We start from the raw sequence: 26,242 nt of genomic DNA, 5'->3' as shown, positions 1-26,242 counted from the left end.
AATGATAAGTGCTTACTGCAGTTCAGATTCCCAGGGACAGAGGACATTGCTTCCTGAGCTTTAAATGGACTGTTGTTGTTTTTTTTTTTAATTGATCGATTTCTCAAGTATTTATTTAATGTGTTATTTTTTTTAAAGGGAAACAAAATTATTAGGAAAAAGTCATCATGAAGACTATCAACATCTAGGCCCAATTACTCATTCCATGAGGCCTCTCACAGTGACTGGAAAAGAGAGAAGGAGAAGGAGAGAGAGAGAGAGAGAGAGAGAGAGAGAGAGAGAGAGAGAGAGAGAGACAGAGAGAGAGTCATTCTTCCTAGGAAGGATTCAAAATAATCCCAGGACTGGACCTCTCGTGAGATCACTGGTCTATACAGATGTAATTTCTTCTTGTTTCAATGGGATGTTTTACCATGGCCTACCTGAGCAGATGGGATTCCATTTACTCTGGATAGCACACCCTATGGGAGCATCTCCATGCACAGTAAGGCTATATGCAGTTTGTCTCTGGGCTCCTATTGGAGAATTTGACCTGATGAGCCTTTTAAAACCTGACTATTTGTGATCACATTCCTACTTCCATATTCCATGGTAAATAGTTGGGCTCTGTTCTGCTTGACCACACACACACACACACACACACACACACACACACCTCATTTCATGGGGCCAAAGGTCACAAAAGGATAGTATTAGTTGATTAGGGTAAAATGGTGGAAGTTTATATTCAAAGAAGCTTGAGAAATCTGTAAACAATTGGTATTCTATTCTGTTGAATTATAGGCCATCCTTCTTTGAGGCGTTTATGCTAATTCATAGGAACAGTTAGCTAGGACAATGAATTCAGACACACTCTCCTCAGCGTTTACACTGTTTCCAAGTGGGGGAGGGTGACTTGATGCTGTGTGGCTCTCCGGGTTGGTTTCTGCAGTGTAGAGGTCTAACAATTTGATGAGCCTAAGGCACACATTTCTCAGCATCTGTCCAGGACACGTGTGTTCTTGTACCCACGAGTCAGGCTTTTTTCATTTCAAAAACCTGAATTTTCACTGAGTGAAAATGTGTGCCCTGGCCACAGCCTCCAGAGCATCGTTTGTTTTATCGCCAAACTAAGGGGCCGACTCGGCAACAAGGAGCATGGTATTGTCTATTCTGTGACGTGTCAGAGAGTCAGTGTTCACCACAAGGAGGCAAGGAGGCAAAGGGTCCCTCCAAACCAGCTACTGCTGTTCTCTTGTGCCCTACAACGTCCTTCTGCAGTTTTTCTACTGTTGCTTTCTACCTCCAACCCCCTCACTCCAATTCCTAGCCACATCTTCATACGGATCTTCTCAAATCTAAGTTTTGAACTAATTTTCCTTTGATCCTCCTGTCTTGTTGTTGTTGTTGTTGTTGTTCCATTTTCTACTATTTTCCTCTGTAAATTCTTGTGTCGTTGTTTATTTTTGTATATTTGTTATGCTTTTGGAGATGTTGGGACATTACTGGCTAGTTCTGGATAAACTTACTCTTTCTGTCTTATGTATGTTAACACACACACACACACACACACGCACACGCACACACACACGCACGCAATTGAATGTTTGTCCAACACACAGCGTATCCCACAGACCTTATGTCAACTTCATTAAACCCATTTCTCTTACATATGAGAAGATTTGGATTCCATCACCTCACCCCAGTCCACGGTGGGCACAAAATCATCCAGTTCAACTGCATCCTGCTTTGATCAAAGATCAGGCTGTTGCTGAGTACTCACCTCTTGAGTTTGCCAGTCTGCACTCCGCACCCTTCCCAGTTTCTCCCACAGCAGGAGTGATGTCACCTGTCTTCCTCTTCAAAGGTCTGTAGCGTCGGAAGCAGCATCAGTAAGGCACACAAGATGCTGTCCTCAAAGGGGCAGATTGTCTCAGCACACATTTTGAAGAAGAGATGATCATAGCCTCACCTGTCGAGGTTTTATTCTCCATTCTTTTCTTTAAGAGCAAGTGTTTTCTTCACAAGACTCGCTGTATAGAAAGCAGTGGACTGATTAGCCATTGGAGTGCCTTAGGACAAAATGGCTACAGTTTCGCCAGAATGAATAGGGTTTGTTAGGCTCTCAGTTTTCTTTAATGTTTAGAGAAATAAGAACTCTGATTGAGAAATCATATGGATATACAATATAAAGCCATTGTGTAGATTAAAACGCTGAACACATCTGGAAATTTGCAAAGCACACGCGCTATCAAACTGCCATACAAAAAAGAACTGCCTTCAAAATGATAAAACAAAAGCTACAAAGAAGAGAGGAAAGTGGGGGAACATCTGTTAGCTCTCCTGGGTTTTGAACAGTATTGTGTGTTCAAAAATACTCTCATCCTGTGATTTTCAAAGCCCATTCTTTCCACTGGTCTGGTTTTGCTTTGCTGGTGCTCATCGGCATGGGGATTTGTCCCTCCTCCGTTGGTGAACTTCATGGGGTGAGTCCGTGGCACATTGATTCCACCATCCACTCTCAGCTTGTTCCAGACAGATTCCCGAAGTTGCACGCAGCTCTCCATGTAAATAACTGTTGTCTTTTTATTGACCAACACATCAGCTCTGTCACATAAAATTATTTAAATTCAGAGATGGTCAAGAAGAACAAAAATCCCATCTTTCCAGCCAGTAAACTAGTGCTGGGGGTAGAATTTAAATGGCTATATATGGGTTCCTCAACGAGACAAGGAAAGGCTTAATTTTCTTTTGCTTGGTTAGAATTCTCTGATTTCAGCCTCCTCTCCATCACTCATTCTGATTGGATACAGTGCAACAGAGAAAACCCTGGGAATTTGGCAGAAAGGAAGCAACTGAACAGTGGGTGGGCTGTATGTAAACTGTTAGGGTTCTCTGGTGCTAACAAGAATGGTGTGTGTGTGTGTGTGTGTATGTGTAAATACACACATGTGTTCATGTTAAGAGGAAATGAGGAAAGTAGGCAGTGAGGTAATTGTTCCTGTTCTCACAAAATGTGTCTCACTTTATGAAACTGGTTTGATTCTGGTACCACACACAGAATGAGGTTGTCTCTCTGGCTTCCTGTCTCGTGTCCCCAGCTAGTGATCAGACACTGGTGTTTGCTCGGGGGAGTCAGCATAGACGTGTCTGTGAGCTGAGGGCATGGAGAGCCTCAGTGAAAGACAAGTGTAAGTAGGCGCCTTACTTGAAGATGCTTCCTATGTTAGAAGTGATGTCAGCACATGGGCAATAATAGTTTAAAAAAACATGGCTGTTGTGAGGTGTGAACAGGGTATTTTAAAAACTGTTTTAAGGCAGAGTAGTCCATTTATTTGTCTCTCTGCCTGTGACTCCAAAGAGTCTTTCACCCCATCAGCAGCATCTTTTTAGTGTCTATAAGTGTGCCGACATCATGAGGTTAAGTGAGTGAGTGTGTTTTAAGATACCTCAAAGTATAGTCTGCCTGTACTAACTGCTCCACAGTGTTTGTGCCTGCTCTGTTTCCTCCAAAAGAACACTAGCAGGCCATTTGTTTCCGTTTACAAGGCTGGTCCTGGCACTCTTGCTTTTCCTGTCTCATTTTATTCAAACCCAAAATCATGGGAAAAAATAGAATTTTGCATAAAAATTGAACATCTGGCAATTGTGTCCATCAACAAAATTATAGATACACTCTCTGTAGTTTTCATTTCTATAATGCACCTTAATATTTGATGGCGCGCAGCACTCCACGCGTGAGCAAATTGTTGGGACTCCATCCCGTAAGTAGCAAGCTCTCCTGACTCCATCTATACTTAAGAGCTCTTAAGAAAGGGTACCTGCATCTCCTGTTCCCCACCCCTACCTCCCACACCCCCACACCCTATCCCTCACCCCACCTCCATCACTACCTGGGCATGGTGACCATCTGCTTTGTTGAATAACCTCAGCTCTAAAACAAAGGGAACGTCTTCTTCACCTCTGCAGGATATAAACTCCACAATGAGGCTTGCATAGGAAGAGCCCGTGGGACTCTAACCTCTGTAACTCACCCCTGTAGCAGACAATTCTGCTACGGTAATTCGGTAATTCATTTTCCAGTGTTTTAAAGATGGGAGTTTGTGCACCCCGTGCCACTGGGATACCTCCTTCTAATTATGTTAACGTCCACTTCCCACAATCTACATTTCTGTCTTTTCATCAGCCTTGAGGTAGAGCCTAGCTATGAGGAGCCAGTTCAATAGCAATCTGAAAACACGTTTTAGTTCCTACTCTTGGCTCACGTAGAAGTGCGTCTCCTGGTTGCGTCTTCTTGCTGAGTCAGCTGGTCTACAGGGATGCCCACCTATGGCTGCACCCTCCTGCGCACTCGCTGTTTCTGAGATACTTAGAAGCTGTTGTCTGCTGGCTTGGAAACGGGTGTGCATTCGTGTCACTGCCGTGAACTCTGCTACGGAGGCCCCACCTGAGTCCTAGTTTAAACCCCGTGGAAAGGCTCGGTGTCTGACCGAGGCCAATCATGAAAGCACTCTGCCTTCCCTTCTGAGCGTTTCCCGTCGCTCATCAGGGTGCACGTGCTCAAGATCAAAAGCCATCTCTCTTCAGACCTCACTTTTCAGGTGCCAGAATTATCTTGTTTGATCATTATTCACTATGGCTGAATCTCCTCAGTGTGTGATCAGAAACCAGTAATTCCCTCATTGCCTTCCACCTCCCTCTGCACGGTTTTTAGGGAGTTTTCTTATAGTAAAGGGGAGACTCTGGATTCCTTTGCTGCAGAGATCAAAAGTCATTTTTATTAATGTTGCCTTTTGGATGGATGACAGTGTCAGTCACCTTTTTGAGAGTTCACCCTGGAAATAGCTTATTCTTCAAGAATCCTTCGCAAGAAGCTTTAAAGATGGCAGGGGAAAGATGATAATAGCAATAGCATTAGTAACAAACAATAATAATAATGCAGATTATTAGAACATCTATGCAATGAAACTTAAATTACCTTCGCCTTCACCCCTTACTGACTCAGGCCTTTGTGTATAAAAATATGCCACAACCATTTCTCTTTTCAAAATTCCTTTTCTTCCACAAACTCTCCCACCGTGCCAGAACCTCCTTCACGCCACAAGCCACTGAGGCACATACTGTTTTAAGCTGGCCTTTACAGTTTGAATGGGTGTGGATCTGTTAGCTAAACTAAGCGGAATTAGAGGTCATAGGAGGGATTACACGGATAGGAGTGGTTCCCAGTTTGCCTGCAATGCTTCTGAGAGAAGAGGGTGGAAGTCGGCCCAGGGCCAGGGGCACAATGGCAGACCCTTTCCCCCACCCTTTCCGGGAACTACTGTTTGTTCTTCATCTCCGGCATCTTGAGTGGCTCTTATCTGGATTTCATGACTTACAGCAGAGTTCTGCCTACAGTAAGCACTGTGGGAACTGAGGGAAGGAACAGTTGTCACTTTGAGGGCTAGCCTCGGGTGAACATAGCTTTCGTAGAGCCAACCCAGAGTAGGGCCGAGCCATCACTTTCCACTCTCAAGTTCACGTGGTGTGTCTTCCACAGTTTTTTTTTCTTTCCCTGCACATGTCACTGGAGGCTTTTAGGAAAATACATGTTCACCATGGCAACTGACCTTGAATTATAATTTTTATGATTATGTCTTGTTATAAAGTCATGACTGAATTAAGATAAGCTTAGCTAAAGTACGAGATGCAAAGGAAGCTGTCTTTGTTGCTCAGAGCACCAGAAGTCACTCCACAAGATGCTCCATCTGGACCTCCTTTTCTCAGACTGTGGTGCCTGCTGAGAAGATTAATGGCAGGTGGCCTTTCATGGCCAGCATCTACTGTGCTGGTGGCCTTTCATTATTACCTTTATCTGAAACTTTCATAACTAAGGGATTTTGTTCGCGCTGCCCTTTGTTCACAATATGTATCTGTAATTGAGTTCGTAGTTTCCATCCAACCTTTTAACTGTAATTAATATTTTATTAAAGTAGAACTTATCACAAATCTGCAGAGCAGCAAGGGCGCTGTACTGCAAGCTTGCGTGAGTGCATACTCACTCACCCAGAGCACTGGCGACATACTGACGCCATGGAAACTGTTCACATGGTAGCCTGCAGCTCTCCCACAGCAATCCGGGGCCAGCCTTAAGATCTCAGCAAGAAAGAGAAATTAGCGTTGTTGACAGAGATTACGCAAGCTTAGGGCCTGTGTGCTCCTCACTGCCCACCGGCTGTGTAAGGCTGCCCGTCAGGGTACCCTCCTCATTCGATGACCAAGTTGATGTCAGCCCAGTTGCGCCCAGAGCCCGTTCTCCTTGAAGGACCACAGAATCCCAGCCATGGTGGCAGCAAGTGTACTTCTGATCCCAATGCCTCGTTTTCAACTGGTGACATACTTTAAAAACCCTTCATTACATCTCACCGCATTGTTGAGAGTATTTTTTTTCCATCTTTTCATTCATTGATAAATTTAGGAGAAAGTTATATTTGAATAGGACGAATATGATTTTTTTTGAAGTTGTGTGACAGTAAACCTGGAAAGTATATGTATTTATTTGTTACAGATTATATACCTGTTTTGTAGATAATGAAAAATTAGACTTCGGAAAGATATTGATACCAATCTCTCTTTTTAAAAAAGTTTTAATTTTTTATGTGTGTGTGTGAGTATGTTGAGTATGGTGTGTGTGTGTGTGTGTGTGTGTGTGTACCCACAGAAGTCAGAAATGGATGTTGGGACCTTTGATGATGCTGGAATTAAAGACAGCTGTAAGCCAGCCCTTGCGGGTACTGAGATCTGAGCTCAGATCCTCTACAGAGCACCAAGAGCTCTTAAACCACTCTGCCATCTCTCCAGCCCCTCTCTTCCCTTTTGTACATATAAAAGATGTGATTTGTATCCCAAACTGCAAACAAAGGCAAAAATAACCGTTAGGCATCCCAGGAGCAATATCAGCAAACCTTTGAAGTGACCAGAAGAGCCTCCTTTAAGGAATTAGTCAAGGCCCCAATGAAAGGCTCATGACATCTCTCTGACCCCTCTCCTCTGACCAGTCGGGTGACCTCTAATGTTTTACGCTAATAGCAAATAGAATGAACAAATAAGAAAAATAGACTTCACAGCCAAGTGCTTAATCTTGGGATGACTTCGGGCAAATTTTTGCAATCAAATTCAAGTCCACAGCAGGCTTCCTTGGAAAGGCCTTAGAGTTAGGGGTCAGCTGAAAACATTGCATCACATTTGAGCTCACAAGCTTGAGAGAGCACATGAAAGATGTTCAGATGTCCTTTTCTGGGTTACATTTCATGTGATATTCTATATAAATGCAGATTTCTTCTCCTTCTGAAGGCTTTAGAGTTTTGTTATAGAAAAGCCTGGCATAAATTAAATTTTAAATTAAGTCTCATTCCATTGGTAAGTTCTGGTGCAGTGATGTCACATCTTTGGAAGATTCATCTTCACTGTGGGCTAGACTTTAATATTGCAAATACTGTCGGAGGATTTTTCGTTACTTTGAATCCCAGAATGGATGTGGCACAGGGCTAAGAATGGTGCTACTTTAATAAACAAAAGGAAACTGAGTAATACATTAAAAGGATAATAGAATTTTAATTCAGCTCGCTGAGCCTAGAAACTTCTGATCGGCCTTCTAGCCTTGAGATTTGCTGTCTTTAATCTTTTTTAGAAAAACCATTTGAACAGAGAGATTCACTGTTCAGAGATTCACTTTCAGAGATAAGATTCAAGATTATGATTATGGATAGAAAGATTTTTAATGAAATTCATAAGTAACCTGATGTTATTCTTACAAATAGAAAATACACCAGCGTGGTCAAGGTACCATTGACCTGGGGACTAATGACATCTTAATTTCCATCAGGGGATGGCAGTGTGCAGCAGTTCGACAGCAAAGAGGATTTAGCTGTTTTTCATTAGCACACGGACTTTGATAAAGAGGAATAGAAAAGAGCTGTTTGACCTATGAGTGCTTAAATTATTAAAGAGCAAATAGATTTGAGGCCTGGCTGCTTGAAAATCTAATGCGTCTTGTGGACCAAGGATGAAAAGGCACTTGGGGTTTGAAATTGCTCCAGCCAACCTAACTCTTTAATATTTTTAGAGCTGAGTCGATGGTAGCCATTTAAAGTATGATGTATCTGCAGTAGAGTGTCGATGTAAAGTTAGCCAGCTGGCTAAAAGGGAGGTCCCTTAAATGCTCATCTAATTTTCAGATGTTCGTCTAACCTCCATTAAATTGTTAACTGGAAAAAAAAAACATTATTTCCCATTCCTGTTCATGTAGGTGGTTCACCACCCAGTGCTGCATTAGAAAACAAAAAATTGGATTCCTTGAGTTAAAACAGGACACTACCTAGCACACAGGAAGCACTGAAACAGTATGCTCCAGATTCATGAGTGAGTAGTGACGCCCGTACAGCGCTGGCACTGATGCGGTGGGAGAAAGCGCTTGTAGGAAGTATAATGAGGAGCAGATGGTGCAGGAGACCTATGCCAGCTTTGAGTCCCTTGGACTCATTAATTCTGGGTTGTCCAAGAAAGCTTAACATGGAGCCAGGCACATCTGAGCACACAACATTTTTCCTCTTGGTGATATCTTATTATTCTAACTTTTAGGTATTTGAGCAATTAATAAAACGGAGATTAATAGCAATGTTTAGTGAAGCAGAATGTGCCTTCAAATACCAGGGATCCAACTACAACACACAACCTAGAATCACCTCTGGATTACATTATGCCTTTAGAGATACCCACTGCGAAGGCCAAACCCTGGCTAAACAGTAGCCGTCTTTACCCAAGGCCTTACAAGACTCAAGGGCAACAGTGGGGGCATCAGTGGCTCCAATGTAGTCTGGAGCTAAGTCAGAGCAGGTGAGAGCAACAGGCAGGGCCATAAGCCCCAGGAAGAGGTAATGGCAGCCCCTGTTTTATGAAAAGCATTTCCAAGAGCCCCGCATGTGAGGGCGAACAGTATCCAAGAGGCAGACCTGACCCAGGTGAGGAAAGGACAGAGGCGAACAGATATGTACCAGGGGAGTTTACTATCAGGATTTAGAGACCTGCAAAATCAGAAGCATCCCACTTGGCTTTCACGAGTAGGCTTTTCAGAGTCAAGAGGAGATCTCTGAGATGGCTCAGTGGATAAAAGTGCTTACTGTGCAAGCCTGGAATCCTGAGTTAGGTGCCTCAAGAAGGTTTGACGATGGAAGCAAATAATAAACTACATAAACTCTCTCTCTCTCTCTCTCTCTCTCTCTCTCTCTCTCTCTCTCTCTCTCTCTCTCTCTCTCACACACACACACACACACACACACACACACACACACACACACACTTCATGCACACTGTGTTTGAGCACACACTCGTCATGAACACATCATCATCATCATCATCAAATAACGCTTTTAAAAGCTGAAGCTCATCCTCACCTTCATAGAGGCTTGAGACCATCCTGAGATACACAGACCCTGTCTCAATAAAAGGGAGGTGCTTGGATAGATCACCCTTTTATTGAGGGAGAAGAGAGCTGGCCTCCCTGCTGCCACTTGGCCTCTGAGCCTGTTACACACTAACAAGATGGGGAAACTAAGACTGCAGCTCCCTGATCAGACGTCGGGAGAACTGACTTCAGTAACTTTTTCTCCACCCGTGTCTTTGCAGTTCTGCTTTGTCTTGTATACGATGCTCCCAGGAGTTGGCTTCTAAATTGAGACCTTGGCTATCATCATATAGCAAACAAGCTGGAAACGCTGACTCTGTAGGAAAACGGTGGTGGCAGGATTCGCCCTGTTGCGCAGGGAGATCCTCTGTGAAGCAACACGTTATTACAACTTGTCCATTTTATGAAAGCAATTGCGATATGTTGAATAAAAATTTTAAATATACGCAATGAGCATTAAAAATCTACCTACTTCCCTGTTTTCGTAAGAAGGCATAAGAAACCCTCAAATTAATTTAAACCCTCAGATGCTAGGAAATGCAGAATTGAACTCTAGTTCGATTTACTTTCTCAATTTCTCAACACGAGCAGTTCAAGAAAGAGCATAGACTTCTCTCAGTATTGTTTGCTAAAGCGAACACTGGGTTGAATTTCTTCCATGACATCTATTGGCTACAGAGAAGGTGTCATTTAGTATTTCACGTTGACCTTGACCCTTCACTCTCGCTATTGCATTCTCTGATGGGCAGTTGGGTACTGCTCGTGACCTGCTTATCTGCAGCAGGCATATATGTATATGTTCCAAGTCCTTCAGTGGTCTGCTGGAACTGGGAATAGTTTCAGGCCCTGAATAGATTGGCTTTTTTTCCTTGGATACACATACTTATGATAAAATTTCATTTACCTATTCCACTAGTAAGAAAATAGAATAACGATAATACTGTATTACAAAAATCTGTTGCTAAGCTTGTTCTGTCCATCACTCCCCTCTCTTTTGAGACTCAAGATTAACAACATGTAGGGATTGCATCTGAGCAGAGGGAGCTAATCCACTGAAAGCGAACTGTAGCTAACAGATCTGCCTACTCCATTTGATACAGATCAGAGCAACGAAAGACTTAGCAGCTGAACGCAGTTGTGTCTGTGTTGTACTGAACTATTCAGTCTGCACAGAGCTCCTTCCTGAGTCTGTCAGGACCCCACACTTCTGAAGGCTCAGCCATGTGGCCTTTTGAGGTGTCTTGTGCAATGTGCTCCGTGGCATTGCCTGTTGCCTAGAATGCCCAATTGTGTCCCGTCAGCACCAGCTTCAAGTTCCTTGACCCTGGTGGTTGGCTTCCTGAGTAAAACAGGTGGTAGGTGTATGTACCATGTCCCGTCTGCCACAGTCCCTTAGCTGCACGCCAATAAGAGGGCGACTCGTTCAGTGAAAGACGTGTCAATGTGTTGGTATTCTCATATGATTTTAAGTCAGTGTGTGCATATGTTTATAGATATAAGAAGTCAAGGAGAAAGAGACCTTCAGGTTGGCCTTCCAGCCTTCCAGTCTGTGTTCTGGCTTTAACATGAGGCTTCATAAACACGTCCTTTAATAACGCCTCTATCATTAATGCAATGGATCAGATTTGGTGGTGCTGTGACCTAACAACACCCAATGGAAGGTCATTTATGTGAGGAAGAGTTGACACTCCTCCCCCTTCCCCTTTCATTCATTTTATGTCACTGGTAAAAATCTACCTCACTGTCAAACTGTACAGCTGCTGGACTTGCATTCTTCACCTCAGCCACGCTGATGCGTGAACATAATTGATTATTAGTTAGATAGAGCGGCGGGCTGATGGCAGTATGTATTTTGTATCCAGAATAGAGTATGTTAAGTGTTTGTGTTCCCAGAGGTAGATTGGTTGACTGCAAATTGAGAAGCCATATAGACAAGACCAGCAGAGGCTGCTCCTGGGAAAGTGGGGTGGCAGGCACCCCCACCCTGTGCTTCCCTCAGCATTCGTGCCTGGAAGGTTCTGCAGAAGCTGCTCTCTCTTCTCTCTCTCTCTCCCCTCTCCCCCTCTCTCTCTCCCTCTCCCTCTCCCTCTCTCTCCCCTCCTCTCCCTCCCACCTCTCAATTCCTTTAGTTTTTCTCAAAAGGAAATAACTTTTTTGTACCAAACATAAATACCTTAATTTGTCAAAAATCCATCATTTTAAATCTTCACATTCTTCTAAAGTTACTTCAGTATTTGGAGGGTTTTCAAGGAGTGGCCTGGGGCAAGGGATCAGAGAGTGTCATCCATGTCTGCTCCTCACGTGTGGCTCAGATGGCATTGTCTGTCATTTCTCTTAACAGCCACCTTAACTCCACAGCCTCAGTTTGGAAACTGATCACTGGTCATCTTTTTCTTGAGACTTCCCTTTCCATTGTTGGTCAGGGGATGTAGGAACATATGGGAAGGAATATATTTGCCATATTGATCAGTGCACCTTGTGTTTTGTGGCTTATTGAAATGTCACATGCATTTTATACAGCTATACTTCAGGGGAACACAACGTTCTTTCTTTACAACCTATAGTTAATGCAATCTCATCTTATCAGTTAAGCCAAATTAAGCTTATGCAAATTCATCTCTAGTTACATTGTCCAATAAATTTGTATGGTTTTGAATTTTGTTTCTCCCAACAAATGTATAAATTGGGGGTGGGGTGGGTGAGGGTGGGGGGGGGGAGAGTCTGCAAATCCTTATTGTAAATACATGAAGACCTGAGTCCAGTCCTGAGTCTCCTTTCTGCAATGCTCGGCGTGGTGACACACACTTGTACAACCACTGAGGCCGAGGTCCCAGTGAGAGACCCTGCCTCAAAAAAAATTAGGTGGAAAAACTTATGACGAGTGACCCCCAAGGTTAGTATCGGACCTCCACATGTGCACAGAGGCCCACACACTATGCCACTTCACATCAGAAATGGCTGAGGAAGAGTATCGAGAAAGTGTGTCCAGACACCAGGGCCCACTGTGCTCTTCATCCCAGACGTGTTCCAATTCCTGGAAATTGAAGGCAGAGTGGATCAGTTCAGAGACCGTGAAACGTCATGGTTGCTTCTTCTCTTTGCTTTCTCTAGTGTCTATCAGATAGTTGTTGAGGAGGAGCGTCCTCGGAGAGCTAAGAAGACCACAGAGATCTTGAAGTGTTACCCGGTGCCGATTCACTTCCAGAACGCCTCGCTGCTGAACTCGCAGTACTACTTTGCGGCGGAATTCCCCGCAGACAGCCTGCAAGCCGCACAGCCCTTCACCATTGGGGACAACAAGACATACAATGGCTACTGGAACACCCCCCTTCTCCCCCATAAAAGCTACAGAATTTATTACCAAGCTGCTAGTAGAGCCAATGGGGTAAGTGTGGGAAAAGACTGCGTGCGAGGCTCTTGGTGTTACTCATGTGAGCACAGGTTAAAGGAGACAGCGGTGCAAACAAAATCCAGCCATGTGCTCTTTGGTTAAAAAAAAAAAACATTTTTTATATATTTCAAAAAAAAAGTCATTTTATCAAGAGGAACTTATGGAAAGAAATGAATATGTGTGCCTTTTCTTTGTGGTTTAGGAAAGCATATTGTCAACCTGATAGTTATTATTTTCCAATTTTCTTATTACTGAAAGTTGGCTAGTCATTCTGCTTAGCTGACTGTTTTGCACAAAAAGAGTGTAGCTACGACACATGCACCCAGCTTGTTAAAATTTTTGTGGGATCCACAGCATCTGTCTTAGAAACATAGTTCATCCTGTTGCCTCGGCTCCAAAACTTCCTGCATCCTGTAGCTGCCTAAATTAGATGCTTTGTTTTTCCCCCAAGAGAAAGGGCCTTTAGAAAGATGACATGAAGGCAAAGGAAGAACAGTGTTGAGTCAATCCTGAGATTGCCTGTTTCCTGTTCAGACCAACCAAGGGCTTGGGGAGGACTGCAAACCTGACATAGTAGGAAACAATTTCTAGATTCTGCCCTGCTCTCTCTCATTCACGGCTCAGGTCCAGGGGTCACATCCACTTGGCCTTTGTCAGTGTGAGGCAGGGAGGCCTGGGACTCGGAATTCTCCTTCAGTGATAGTTACACAGGAAACAGGGACATGGCTGGAGAAGGAGTCAAGGGCTACGAGGTAGAGAGGCTGAAAGCACCACTCCTCATGTCTTAATGCCTCACTCCTGGCAGCAGTGGCATGTCCGAGCACGCCACACTGGGGAGAAGCCACGCCTGAATCGTTGAGATCTTTCCATGTTTGAGTCAATCGACTAGAACTAACTACATTCCCCTTGACTTAATGCAATCCGGATAATAATTCTTCCCTCTTCATTTGATACAGGAAACCAAAATTGACTGTGTCCGAGTGGCCACAAAAGGTAGGTTGAAACTTTGGGGTAGTCTGCCTACTTGTTTGTTTGTGCTCCTGAGGTTGTTTTTTATACCGTGTTTTTAAATGTCTGAAAATGCACTATTAACTTCACTGAAATATGCATATGTATGTGTACCATATATGCACGTGCACTCACGTATGTAGGCATTAGGCTCTTATGACAGTTGCTCCTGCTTCATGTAGATACCTTTAAAAATAAGACGTCATGCTGCTGTAGCCCAAGCAGTTTTCAATGTCCATCTCTATAACAGCTCTTTTAAGAATGTTAATATTCTGCGATGTCAGTATACATTTTTAAATGTTTGCATAAGATAGTTAGTAGATATAGATACAGTGAATCTTCCTATATAAAGGAGTAAGTTATAACCCCCTCCCACTTTTTTGAGATGAAATATCACCTTGATACCCAGGCTAGATCCAAACATGTAGGCTCAAGCAACCCTCACAGTAGCCAGGGCCACAGGTGCAAGCCCCTGCTCCTGCCACGCCAGCCACTTTGTGGTGATCTAGTTATAATAATGCCATTGTAAAGCCTGAGATGCTTTCACTGATGAGCCCAGGCATCTGGGGATGTCACAGAGAAGGTCTTGTGTTTCCTGGGCCTGGTTCAAGGATGATCAGTGACTGTGGCTAGGAAGATGCACCCCCTCCCCACGTCCCTCATACCGAGCCTCCTGAAGAAGGCACATGAGTGTGTGTCTTAGCACTTGTGTGGGATGTGCCTCATGGTTCAGGCACATCAGCCTCATGGGTCAGCCATCAAACTCAGGAGAGGCTGGAAATATGCTCAGAGACATAAGTGCTACACTCACGTGAGGCCGTGTACAGGAGCACTGTCTCGGAGCACACTCTTTCAGTCCGTCAGAGTAACCAGGGGGGTGGTAAAGAGGTCTTGACTTCATTAGATATGAAGAGAACATGCCATTGGGTCTGTGACGTGAGATTTAATCAGGTCACGGACGGAGGATGAGTTGTTTGGCTGAAGGTACCCTGGCACCTCAGGAGACAGTTTGAATGTGCTAAGATGCTCCTGAGTGTTTCCAACTCCTCCTGCATTCTTAGTTTATGAACACCCATGGCCTTTTCAGTCTAGAGTCACACAGTCTTTCTAGGTGCACGTTATGTGGCAAGCTTTAGGTGATATCCCCACCTCCTTGGTATTTTGTTTGTCCCCCAGAGTTTATGGTTTCTATTCCCATGAATCTGTTTCTATAGATATTTTTTTAGGGACTTTATTTTTTTTATAATGCCATGCCTGATTAAGTGACACTATTTATAGTAGATTAGTAGTAAATGAAATTATGGCTATCAATATCTTCTGTCAACTGCCATAGGCTATCAACTGGTAACTATTAATATCATATCTTAATAATATCAGCTAGTAATGTTACAGTATTACAGAGCCCTTGAGCTAGGTACCCACCATACTCTTAGATGTGCAGCCCCTGCTCTTGAAGGGTCCCCTGGAGAACTAGTTTCCACCCAGCGGACATCTGATGAATGATGCTACAAGAATGTAACCATCCGACCTTCTCTCTATCAAAATTGAGTCACTACCCAATGTAATGCGACAGCACAGGAATTTCTGTCACCCTGCTCATTTACAACTTTAAACAATTATATAAACGGCGTCCTGGTAAACATGGAAACCTGACAAGTTTGCCACTCTCACAATAGATTGAATTAGATGGTGATTTGAATCATTTTCTCCCATCAGCTAGATTTCATCAATATTGTAATTTGTTTTTTCAATCCACCAAAGGGTGATTAGGCAATCAGATGACCTGATTGGCTAAATAGTCCCCACTCATATTTTCTGAGTCATTTGCAAACATTTACACAGCAGCAAACTCTATCCAGATGATGTCCCTGCCGGGGAGGAGACACACAGTTTAATATTCTCTGCCTGACACTGTCACTTCTGTCTCCTAAAACACAGTTCAGTAGATGTCTCAGGAAGCAGTCCCCCTCCAGGCCCTGGACATGGTTTTATGCTACTTTAACGCCCGTGTGCAAGGCTTGGGCAATTCTCGGTCAGGGCACAGATTGATGAGTCAGCTCTCTCGGGATGAGGAAAAGTTCCCTTCTTTACACTGTGTAGCCCAAGACTCCATCTAAACAGAGGAACAGATGGCTCTAGTAACTCAGTGTCGTGGAATGAAGCTGTCTGAACTCTAAGAGTTCTGGCACCTCAAGTGTGCTCTGCCACACATTGATGGTGGGGTGGTGGCTCATCCGAGCTTCCGGTTCACACGTTTTCCTCAGCAAGCTTGTGAGTACACAGAGATTACACCACTCCTGGGAGCCACTGCTGGCAAGTGTCTTTATGGAGGAGACCCGGAGGCGGATTTGTTGTCACAAAGAGCTAGTTTGTAATCTCAAGTAAGAGGGTGCCTCTTTTTTTTTTTTTTTTTTTTTTTTTTTTTGGTTTTTCGAGACAGGGTTTCTCTATGTAGCCTTGGCCATCCTGGACTCACTTTGTAGACCAGGCTGGCCTCGAACTCACAGCGATCCGCTTGCCTCTGCCTCCCGAGTGCTGGGATTAAAGGCATGCGCCACCACGCCCGGCAAGAGGGTGCCTCTTAAGACTAGATTTCATGCTATTTATGAATTTAATGTTGTGATTATTTTAATCATATCCCAAAGATGTATTTTGACACTCATCATCTCGAATATAAAGACTTATAAAAACCAGACAAAGGGAAAACAAAAGCTAAGGTGTGTTACTACAGCCGCCCCTGCTGGGAAAGGTTGCCCATGCTCCTGTGTCCCTTCCTTTACCTTGTGGCAGCAGGGAAGTGCTGCATTGGTACAGCCTTAGCTTGAGTGTTGCCTGTAGGTAAACACACTGTAGACTCTCCTCTCTTGAGCGAGACGAAGGATCCCCGCAACAGGACTCACAGGGCATTTGTTGTAACCCTGCCAATTCCAGTCTGTACCATGGGATGATAGGAGACCTCTGAACTATTTTTTTTTTTGCTTCTCCAAACGTTTATTATTATTTCTACAAAATCATACCCCAATTTTTATTAGTTCAGTTCTTTTGAGTCTCCTTGGGTTCACGCCTGAATAATTATAGTGTGTGTGTTTTCTCTAGCTTTATGTACTCACAGCTCCTTTACAAGAATAGTAACTGTTCGGGTAGAAGCCTTTTCATGTGGCTTAGAAGGATTTATGGATGAGCAGTTATAAGCTGACAAAATACACGTTAAAAAAAAAAACCCAAAGTCTATCTTATAAATAAATTTTCTTCTGGATTAAATCAGGCATATTCATTCTAATTGATGCAACATCCAGCTTAAGCTGCATATATTGATCCCCTGTAAGATAATACTTCCCATGCTGAATGCCAGTTATGATTCTCCTTGAAAATACAGCCGCTGGAGCTTTGCTGCTCTCTACTTATCTGAAGAGTTATGTGCTGCCTTCTGTATGTTACTTATACGGTAACCTGTAGACTCCAAAGTCTAGACACACAGATGTATCCATTTGTGAAGATCTTGAGTTGATGAGAGTTTGGGGAACTAATTGTGAATTGGGCTTTGACGCCGTGGAGAAGGTCCTGAAGGTTAACCTCGTCCCCTCCTTGCCGTACCTTCCCTAACAACAGGGCAGCTAGGAATAAAAGCACATCTGCATGTAAACACGTGCAAAACTCCTCCCCAAACAAGCGGGGAAGTGAGACAGTCAGCCTCAGCCACAAGGAACACAGGTTGTTGTTCTTTAGGGAGAGCTCCTTGCTGTCTGGACGTTTGCTGTCTCGTTTGACTTGAGTCTGCACTGAACGTGACTGCTTTGCAGGGAGAGACCTTGAGGGAACTGAAGGACTTCTATTGTTCCGATACAATTTCCAACCATATTCAGAAATGTGATTTTTTTTTTAAATCACTGGGCTGTTGAAGAAGTTTCTCCAACACTGTTTTTCTTTCCACTCTTTTGTTCAGAGAAACACCATCCTCCCTAGGCCATCATGCCGCAGAATGGAAGTGTGCTGATAAAAGAGCCCAAAAGAATGTCTGCTGAGATGTAAAGCTAATTAAGATTCCTTTTAATTACTCACATTCAATTCAGGAGCAAACAAAAATAGAGTAAGACACTTGCATGCTCTAATCCACCATTGTGCAGGCTCGGGCTGTGGATTTAGCACTTGCAGCGTTCAGCGTTTTGTGGAGAAATATTTTCTTTTCTTGATCTAAAATTGTCTTCATAATACAGATCCAGGAATGTCTTAACCCCTGAAAGGTTCTAAAATTCAGGAAGCTAAATAGCCCCATATGCCCCAAATTCCTCAGACCCCAAACTCATCCTCATGAGTCAGACAAAAAGAAGTACAGAGAACAGCAAATGGCTCAACAAACCCCAGATCACCTTACAGGCAACCTTAGTGGCGTTCAGAGGCCTGCGCCTCGAGTGTCTGTCTGTGTGAACAGCGTACTGTACTCTGTTATTTCTCTTCAAAGAACTACATTGAAATTTATGGCTTAGTTTTACCAAATTTAGTCATCATCTCTTTTATAAATTAATCTTACTGGCATGTTAAGGTAGGTCAGAAAGCTCTTAGTACCCGAGGCAAGAGACTGCAGATTTTCAGGGACTATCGCTCAGTGGTACTTTCTTTGCACATGCCCCACTCTGAATTCAATCTCCATCACTGAAGATAAATTAAAAGTTGAATTATTAATTAGCTAACTAATCAAGAATAAATATTTTTAGGCTTTATAGAATGTGACTTATCTGTCACGAACACTCTCAGCTCTGGCTTGAGGGACAAGCATGGCCCCAGGTGATGCCTAGATAACTGAGTTTGGCTGTGTTCTGATAAAACATCACTTGTAAGAGCAATTGGTAGGCCTACTGACTGACAGCAGCCAATTGCTTTGATTGAACTAAAACTAGTATCGCAGATAAACTCTACAAAACAGAAATGGACCAGAGAGATGCTTCCCAGTGCTCACAGTGTACATTCTCCATAAAGGGCTTCAGTGTACATTCTCCATAAAGGGTTTCAGTGTACATTCTCCATAAAGGGCTTCAGTGTACATTCTCCATAAAGGGCTTCAGTGTACATTCTCCATAAAGGGCTTCACGTCAGGTCATTGTTTTGAGTTGTGAATATCTGCTATTCATAGCTACTACTGCCAATTATATTTTTTTCATAAGAGTCACCTTTTTGGTGTTAGATACGTGTTCTGTTTTTTCTATAAAACAATCTTTTCTTTGAACAAAAGCAGATCAGATCAGATGCCCCTAAAGTAATCCAAAATCTATGGAAAGCATACCAGTGGGTCATGACCAAATGAAAGCACTGGGTGTCTAGAACACAGAACTGGTGCCAGTGTCACCTTAAGCCACAGAAGCAGCATTTTGTCCAGTGACCTACAGCTATGTTCACAGTGGCATAATGTGTCAGGCCTGGAAAGTGATCTTGGTGATGCTTTGAGAAATGCTGACCAAATAGTTTGTCCATCTCACAGGGTGCAGCCAGAACAAACTCACTGGTAGTGTGAGAGCACCTGCCAAGCCCCTTCCTCGCTCAGTGGTGCCAGCCATCTAGCTGTAAGAAGCAATGGACACCATTTGAGTGAATCATAGGAATAGCAAGAAATATTATGCAGCAGCAGTTTGGGGTTTAATTGTCTGCAGATGGTAGATGATCTATTTTCCTTATTCGCTGTCACATTTCTAATAGTGCCCAGGCTGCTCTGGGTAAATTAGTAATCTTTCATGTAAGCCTATTCTTAATTTTCCAATATTTTTTTCTTTGCATCACTTTCCAGCTGTATCGTGTTACAACTGACATTTTAATTTTCTTTATTTTTTTTTCAATATCTGTGTGTCATAAATGTTGACTGCTTAAACACAACTGCTGAGCTGTGTAGGCACACAAAGAAGCCAGCATGGTCCACTTCAAAAATCTTAAATATTTCTTTGGGCAAATGTTAACCATGACAGTGACAGCAAAGCAAGTGGGAGCTTCTATTTTGTCCTTGAGAGACATTGTTTTATTCTTTTTGTGTGAAATAAAAATGGTTTTCATAGAAAGTCACATGAAACTTGGTTATCAGTGAGGTTACATAAAAATGTGTTCAGCAAAAGAATACTGTTTTCCATACAGACCTGGCTACGGGAAGTGGAGAAACACTGTAGCGTAGCAACATAGTTTCAAGTCATTTAGTGAGATTCAGAAGTTTGATTAATAGGAGTTAGCAAGTGTCACCAGTCAGCTGGGACTGGACACATGTCAGCCTTCAGTTTGATGCAGAGCCGCACTTTGGGGGATGGGTGCTTTACTTTTTCTGTTCTTCAGTTGATCCACCCAAGATCTCAGGCAAAATGTCTAACAGCATCAGAGTTAGAAATCTGACTGCGGCTTAAGCGAAGAGAATTCAGAAGATGAAAGTCTTGCTATGTGTGTGTATGTGTTTTCTTTCTTTTCCTTTCCTGTTCTTTTCGCTGTTTTCGGAACGAAGTTGAGATGGTTTGCTGTACTGATGGGAATTCTTCTTGCTAGCCTAGCTTCAGTCTGGCTTTTTCTTCCCTCATGCATGCTGACCTGGGAACCCTCCTTTGCCTTAGCCGCGATAATCGTGACTCAGCTTACAACACCTCACATTCGCATCGCCCCTGCTGCAGGCGACGGCCAACTAACAGGTCAGACATTCAAGTATAGATGAGTCATCTTGCCCATTTCCTGCTCATTTTGCTCAGCTTTGTTTCCCCCTCTACATCTCCCCCTTTGCTTAAGGCCTGTTTAGAATGTTCTAGACCCTCTGGTGCAGACCTTTGCTCGCATTAAGTGACATGCTTGGCCTCTTATGTGTGCACATGTTTACCCATGCATTAAGTCCAACCCCACTGCATGCCTCCATTGTGTGTTTTGGTCTGTTGGTATGTTCCTTTCTACCTTAATGTTAAATAGAAATGAAATTTGCTGGACTTGGAACAGCACTGACACCAACTGATAGGATTTCAAGGAAAATGTTGGGAAAAAAATACATGTTCCCATTTTTGCAAATAAATCTTAAAAGGCATTGAGATTTGAGAGCTAGAAAGGCTTACTTTTCATCTTGTGGGACTGAGTTTGCACATTCACCAGCAATACATGACCTTATCTGACAGAATTATAAAGCAGAGCCGCCCAGAACTGTTTGGGGTGATGGAGTTCAAACAACCCTTTGTTGATGCATAATTGTTGCTGAGCCGACTGCATCCCTTACATCCCTTACAGCCCTGCACTTGCATACGACAGTAGCACATCTGCAAGGGAAATCGCTCAACAACTTAGAAAAATTAAGAAACCTTGGATGGTTTAGCATCATGGAGCCCAACTTGGTCCTTATCTACAGCATAAGAAAGTGGCATGTTCACACTCACTAGCTATAAATTCAAGTGAGTGTCCAGTAGAAAAGTCCAGTAAATTACTCCAGATGAAGGCGTCGAATGCTTTGCCCTGCAAGTCATGGTCAAAATCGCTAATCCAATCAGGTGGTCAGGACTCAGAAATCTGTTTTCAAAGGGCCCAGGTACTGTAGGCTATTGTCTGCGATTTAGGCATTACTAAAGCCAAGTCAGGAACCCACAGCCACTTCTGTCTGATTTCTACTTCAGCATTTGTTTTCTCAGTATCTGGAAGAATCCGTAATGTTCATTTAAGTAACATGTTGCATTTAATTCATGGTGAAAAATCTTAACTGCCTGGGTTGTTGTATTTTGAAAAATCAAGCAACTGAGATTCCAGGAATGTATTGGTTGACAAGAAAATAAAAAGTAGACTAATGCTACCCCTTTGTGTAAGAGAAGTCTGGGAGTGTTTTCAGCTTTCTGTTCTAGGACCCAAGAGCTCTGGGTTTATTTGATGGTTCTCTTCCTTCCAGATTGATTGTAAGAATGTTTCTCTTACCTGTTCAAGTTCTGCTTATTAAGAGTCTTCCTTCTCCCATGTGTGGTATGTCCTCCAACCTGGAAAGTAACTGAAGGATGGGTACCACCTTTCTTAGTGTGGCCCCACCCCTCCGCAAAGTTATTCAGCTCGATGTCCAAATGAGGGCTGGCTGGAGTCTCTGGGGAAATCACGCCTCCTCCGTCCCCTGGGACATATTCTGGGGCCCTAGTCTTGTAAGCAAGTCATTAAAAATGAGCTAGCCCTGTACTAAAAGGGAACAGAGTTAGGCTGCCCCTCTCTCTGTCCTCCCTAGACTCTTCTGCCATCAAACCAAGCGTAGTATTTACTAACCATGAAGTCAGAGGTGCTCCACAGCCAAGCTTCCTCTGTAAAATTTATGATTAGCAAGGTACTCAACAAGGCAGCACTCAGAAGCAGAGCGCGTGATCATTTTGAACTGTTGCAGAAAGGACACACATCAACCACAGAGTACGGCACCAAGCCTCTCCTGGGCTCACTTGGTCTGCCTACATCATTTAGTTTATGAGGGGTTAAAGCAATAGTGGGTCAGAATAACTCAAAAAACCAGGAGGGAAACCTATTCTTCCACAGTTGTGGCTGATTCAGTGATGATTTCAGCTTACCCAGATACTTGCCCATCTCACTAATGACTCATTTGTAACAGCCATGAGGCTTGTCAGCAGGCATACTACATCCTGCTGTAGATTTATTTCCAAGCCCAAGACGTCATCCAGTTATTTTAGGCCGGTTATTGAGCCCCTTCTAGATGCCAAGGAGGGTTCCATGACACAGTCTTCTTTTGTGTGGTCGCCAGGCATCTTGGCAGCGGGGATAGTTGTATCAAAAGCATCAAAACATACACCTGCACATGCTTGCGAATGGACCATAAGCATCCTCCTGGTCAGAAAGCAAAACTAAGGTAGCAGTCAGATGGCATATAGGGGGACACACGTTCCACACCCTCCCCCATGAGGTTAATGGCTTAGGGAGTGGTCAGGAAGCCTGTCACTCTAATTTTCCCATCTGAGAACAATTGTTTGTCATCTTAGTCAGTCCTGGCTCTTCCAGAAGCCAACAAAATAAAGAATGGTGGCCTTCTGAGGTCTCTTCTATGCTGTCTTTTTTTTTTCCTAACATGCTGACATCATGCCCCTACAAGTCCTGGTCAATCAGTGCTCAAAGCTTGCTGGGAAACTCTTGGGAGGACACAAGGTCCTTGCATCCTCATCCCTCTTGTACCAGTGTGCATACCAGCCAGATATGCATTCATGTAGACAGGACCATCTTGCTCACCTAACACCAGAGAGAAAAAACATGTTAGTGACCTGACCCCAACACTGGGGATTGTGCTGGTAACAGAAGCAATGCTCCTTAACTGAATAAATTGAGTGAGTGACACAGGTACCAGGACCATCCAGAGAGGAGGCTGTAATTATACACTCTGACTGTGTGCCATAAACAGTGTTGGTGTTGCACACCAACAACTTAAAGGGAGGGCTTCTTCAACCTCTACTCCCAGGCCCAAGAACATATCATCAACCAGTAAGTACACTTGTGTGTGCACACACTCACACACATATATGTGCACATACATATGCACACACTTATGCATTCACTCACACATATGTGCACACATGCATACTCATACACTCACTCATGCACTCACACACACTCACACATATGTGCACACTCAAATACATTCACACATATGTGCACACATACAACTCACATACTCTCTCACACATTAGACACACATGCACACTCACACACCCTCACTCATATGTACTTAAACATATGTGCACACACATGGGCATACATGCACACTTACACATTCTCTTACATACATATCCACATGCATGCATGCACACATACACGTGTACACACACACACGTACACATTTACTTGGAATGAATATAAAGTACTTTTCCAGTACTCACTACCTAAAATACACACAGAGATGTTTATCTTCTATTCTTCCTGGGATGTTTTTCAGTCTATTAGATTAAATTCATCTCGTACTGGTGGGTCATAAGCCCTAGTAACACAGAACTGCTTTTGGAAGAAAACAGAAAATTAAACATGCTAGAAATTTTCCGTAGGAACTTAGAATTGATTAGATAAATATGTTTAGACTTTTTATATGAAGATTTGATTTATGATTTAATTACCTATCCAACTCTGAGGTGCTGTGGAGAATTTCCATGCGCAGATTTTTACCATTCATTTGTTTTGTTCATTCATCTAATATGGTAAGGCCTGTGGCCTAAAATACTTCCAAACAAAATGGCTTCTGGGACTCAAGGACAAATTAGACGTATCAGAGCATGTGAAAGCAGTGTGGGAGGGAGAAAGAAGTTTCACACGAGTGACCTCTCTCACTGCTGGGACAAAACACCTGACAAGAGCAAGAGTCTGTTTTGACTGACAGTTTGAAGGCCCCGCCCCTCATGAAGGAGTCATGTTGGCAGGAGCAGGAGACCTGCAGGTCACTTTGCATGTGCAGTCAGGCAGCACAGTGAGATGATGCTGGTGCTCACCTCACAGTCTTCTCCTTATTCACCGTGGGTGTGGCCTTGGCTTGGTACTGACCTTAACGCTTTGCCTGAAACACCCTTGAATAGACCTGCGTTACACTCCCTGTGGATTATAAGTCCATCAAGCTAACAGTGAGTATTAACCTCCAGACACGGACAGAGAGAGAACATGGACTACCCAGTGGTTACTCCCGCACAGTCTCGAGCTTTGAACACTCACTGTGTGTGGACCATGTGCAAAGTCAAAGATGAAGCCAGGTGTTAAAGCGGTGGTGATAGATTTGAAACATTGGCTAAGACACTCTGCTTTCCAATCAGAGATGACTGGCCCTTTAAAGAGAGATCAAAGAAACAAGGAATGGGCGTGGAACAGGGGGCAGTTAGGGAAATCTGGCATTACAGATGGCCTCAAGACAGGTTGATCTGAGAAACCCATCTGAAGTTGTTGACTTGACCATATTGAAATTGGGTTGCTAGCCCTGAGGCCCTGCCCTGGGGTGTTGGCAGAAAGAAATTAAATCCTTCTGGAAGGCCTGAGTTTTCTCGGGGAGGCATGTTAAGGGACCTGAGGTGTTGGGAGCCCAGGTGGTGCTTAATTCGAATCTTTGTACACTGTAGCTGAGGCCCAGGGAGAAGAGCGTCCACAAGAGCTCAGCTAGAGTCTGATGGGGGAGGGAACTTTGTATAGAGAGAGGCTGTCTTGGATTTGGTTCTTCAAATCAATACAGATATTTTGGAAACAAAATATACCAAGTTCTAGACATATAACCACCAAACTAGGCATCTAAGAAGGAAAAGCTTCTGTGTCTGATACAGTGCTGGAACGCCCCCAGCTTTGGCCACCAGTGCCTCCCTACAGCCCCACGAGGGAGAAACACAGTCACATCTCCCACTGCGTCTAAGAAGCACAAGAGAGTGACACACGCATAGGCTGCCGAATCCCCTTACGGAAAGACCTCAGAAGCTTCAACTTGACCCAGGCTAGATGAGCAGACGCCTCGGGCCCTCCCACCTCAGCGTGTGCATGACACACCTCTCATCCCGGAGTCTCCGCGTGCTCTTGCCAGGTCTCACTTGATTCTCAACCCGTCCCTGACACCACGAGCCCCTTTGCTTGGTTCTCACCGCTCCCTTGCCTGCCGAGGCTCGTCGCCACCTTGGAACTGTCGTCCCCTGCCTCCTGTTCCTTCAGCTCCTTTCAGCTCCAGCTGGAGAAATAGCATGCAGATCCCCACATCTTCAAGGCAACATAGGAGTCTTCTGCCAGTCACCAAGTGCTTCTCAGTTATAAGTTTCCTAGCCCTCAGTTCCCAGGGAATGTGCTAACGCTCTGATGTCGCCTGGCCCCACTACCTTTCCTCCATTCCTGGTACCTTCTCCCTGGGAACCTTGGATGTTAGACCCTCCTACCCAACAAGGAGCTTGGCAGCCGTTAGGTCTTACACGAGGACAGCTTTTCTCAAAAAACAAACATCACTGAAGTACAACACCTGTAAGCCCAAGGAAATTCCTGGAAATAACACTGATGAGTATGTCCTTATCAAACTTTAAACAGACCATGCTCCGAGGCCCCGACACTGTCTTTCTAAAGCACAGGTTTTGTTGCTGTCTTTGTGGCTGAGGCCAAGTGTCAAGCACAGTATGTCTCCAGTTGACAGACTCCAGCCCTAGGCAAAAGCGAAACTAAGCAGAGAGAGGAAACTGGGACATTTCAATGAGGTGGCGACTTTAACTTTGATGTACAGAAGGAGATGACTTAGCACACTGTGGAAACAAGAACCTCAGATCTCTCGCCCTCCAAATGCATGAGCCAACTACCAGATGATAAGCCGTCAGCCCTCAGGTGCCTTTGAGCAGCATCCTGGGCCGCCTCAGAACTGCCGTGGCCAGTGGGGCGGTCAGTGCGTGGGATTCAGAACCAAACTGTCCAGTTCAAACCGCAGCCCTGTCACTTAGCAGCAGAGTGACCTTGGCAAAGGATCTAGT

General features: G+C 43.9%; 1 protein-coding gene across 7 annotated transcripts in view; it reads left to right on the top strand.

Annotated features, from left to right (window-relative positions):
- PTPRM (protein tyrosine phosphatase receptor type M) overlaps nt 1–26,242 on the top strand; it is a 687,660-nt gene that overhangs the window by 433,014 nt on the left and 228,404 nt on the right. For 4 of the 7 annotated variants that reach the window (XM_084778137.1, XM_084778138.1, XM_084778136.1 and 1 more), the window contains exons 12-14: nt 12,533–12,806; nt 13,769–13,805; nt 20,396–20,470. In XM_084778137.1, coding sequence (XP_084634263.1) covers nt 12,533–12,806; nt 13,769–13,805; nt 20,396–20,470 — 386 coding nt within the window. The remainder of the gene's footprint in view (nt 1–12,532; nt 12,807–13,768; nt 13,806–20,395; nt 20,471–26,242) is intronic. The other 3 variants (XM_084778141.1, XM_084778139.1, XM_084778142.1) reach the window with 1 other exon arrangement.

This window comes from Acomys minous (genome assembly GCF_964271855.1).
Source record: "Acomys minous genome assembly, chromosome: 4".
NCBI lineage: Eukaryota > Metazoa > Chordata > Mammalia > Rodentia > Muridae > Acomys > Acomys minous.
This window is presented reverse-complemented; position numbering and strand designations above follow the sequence as displayed.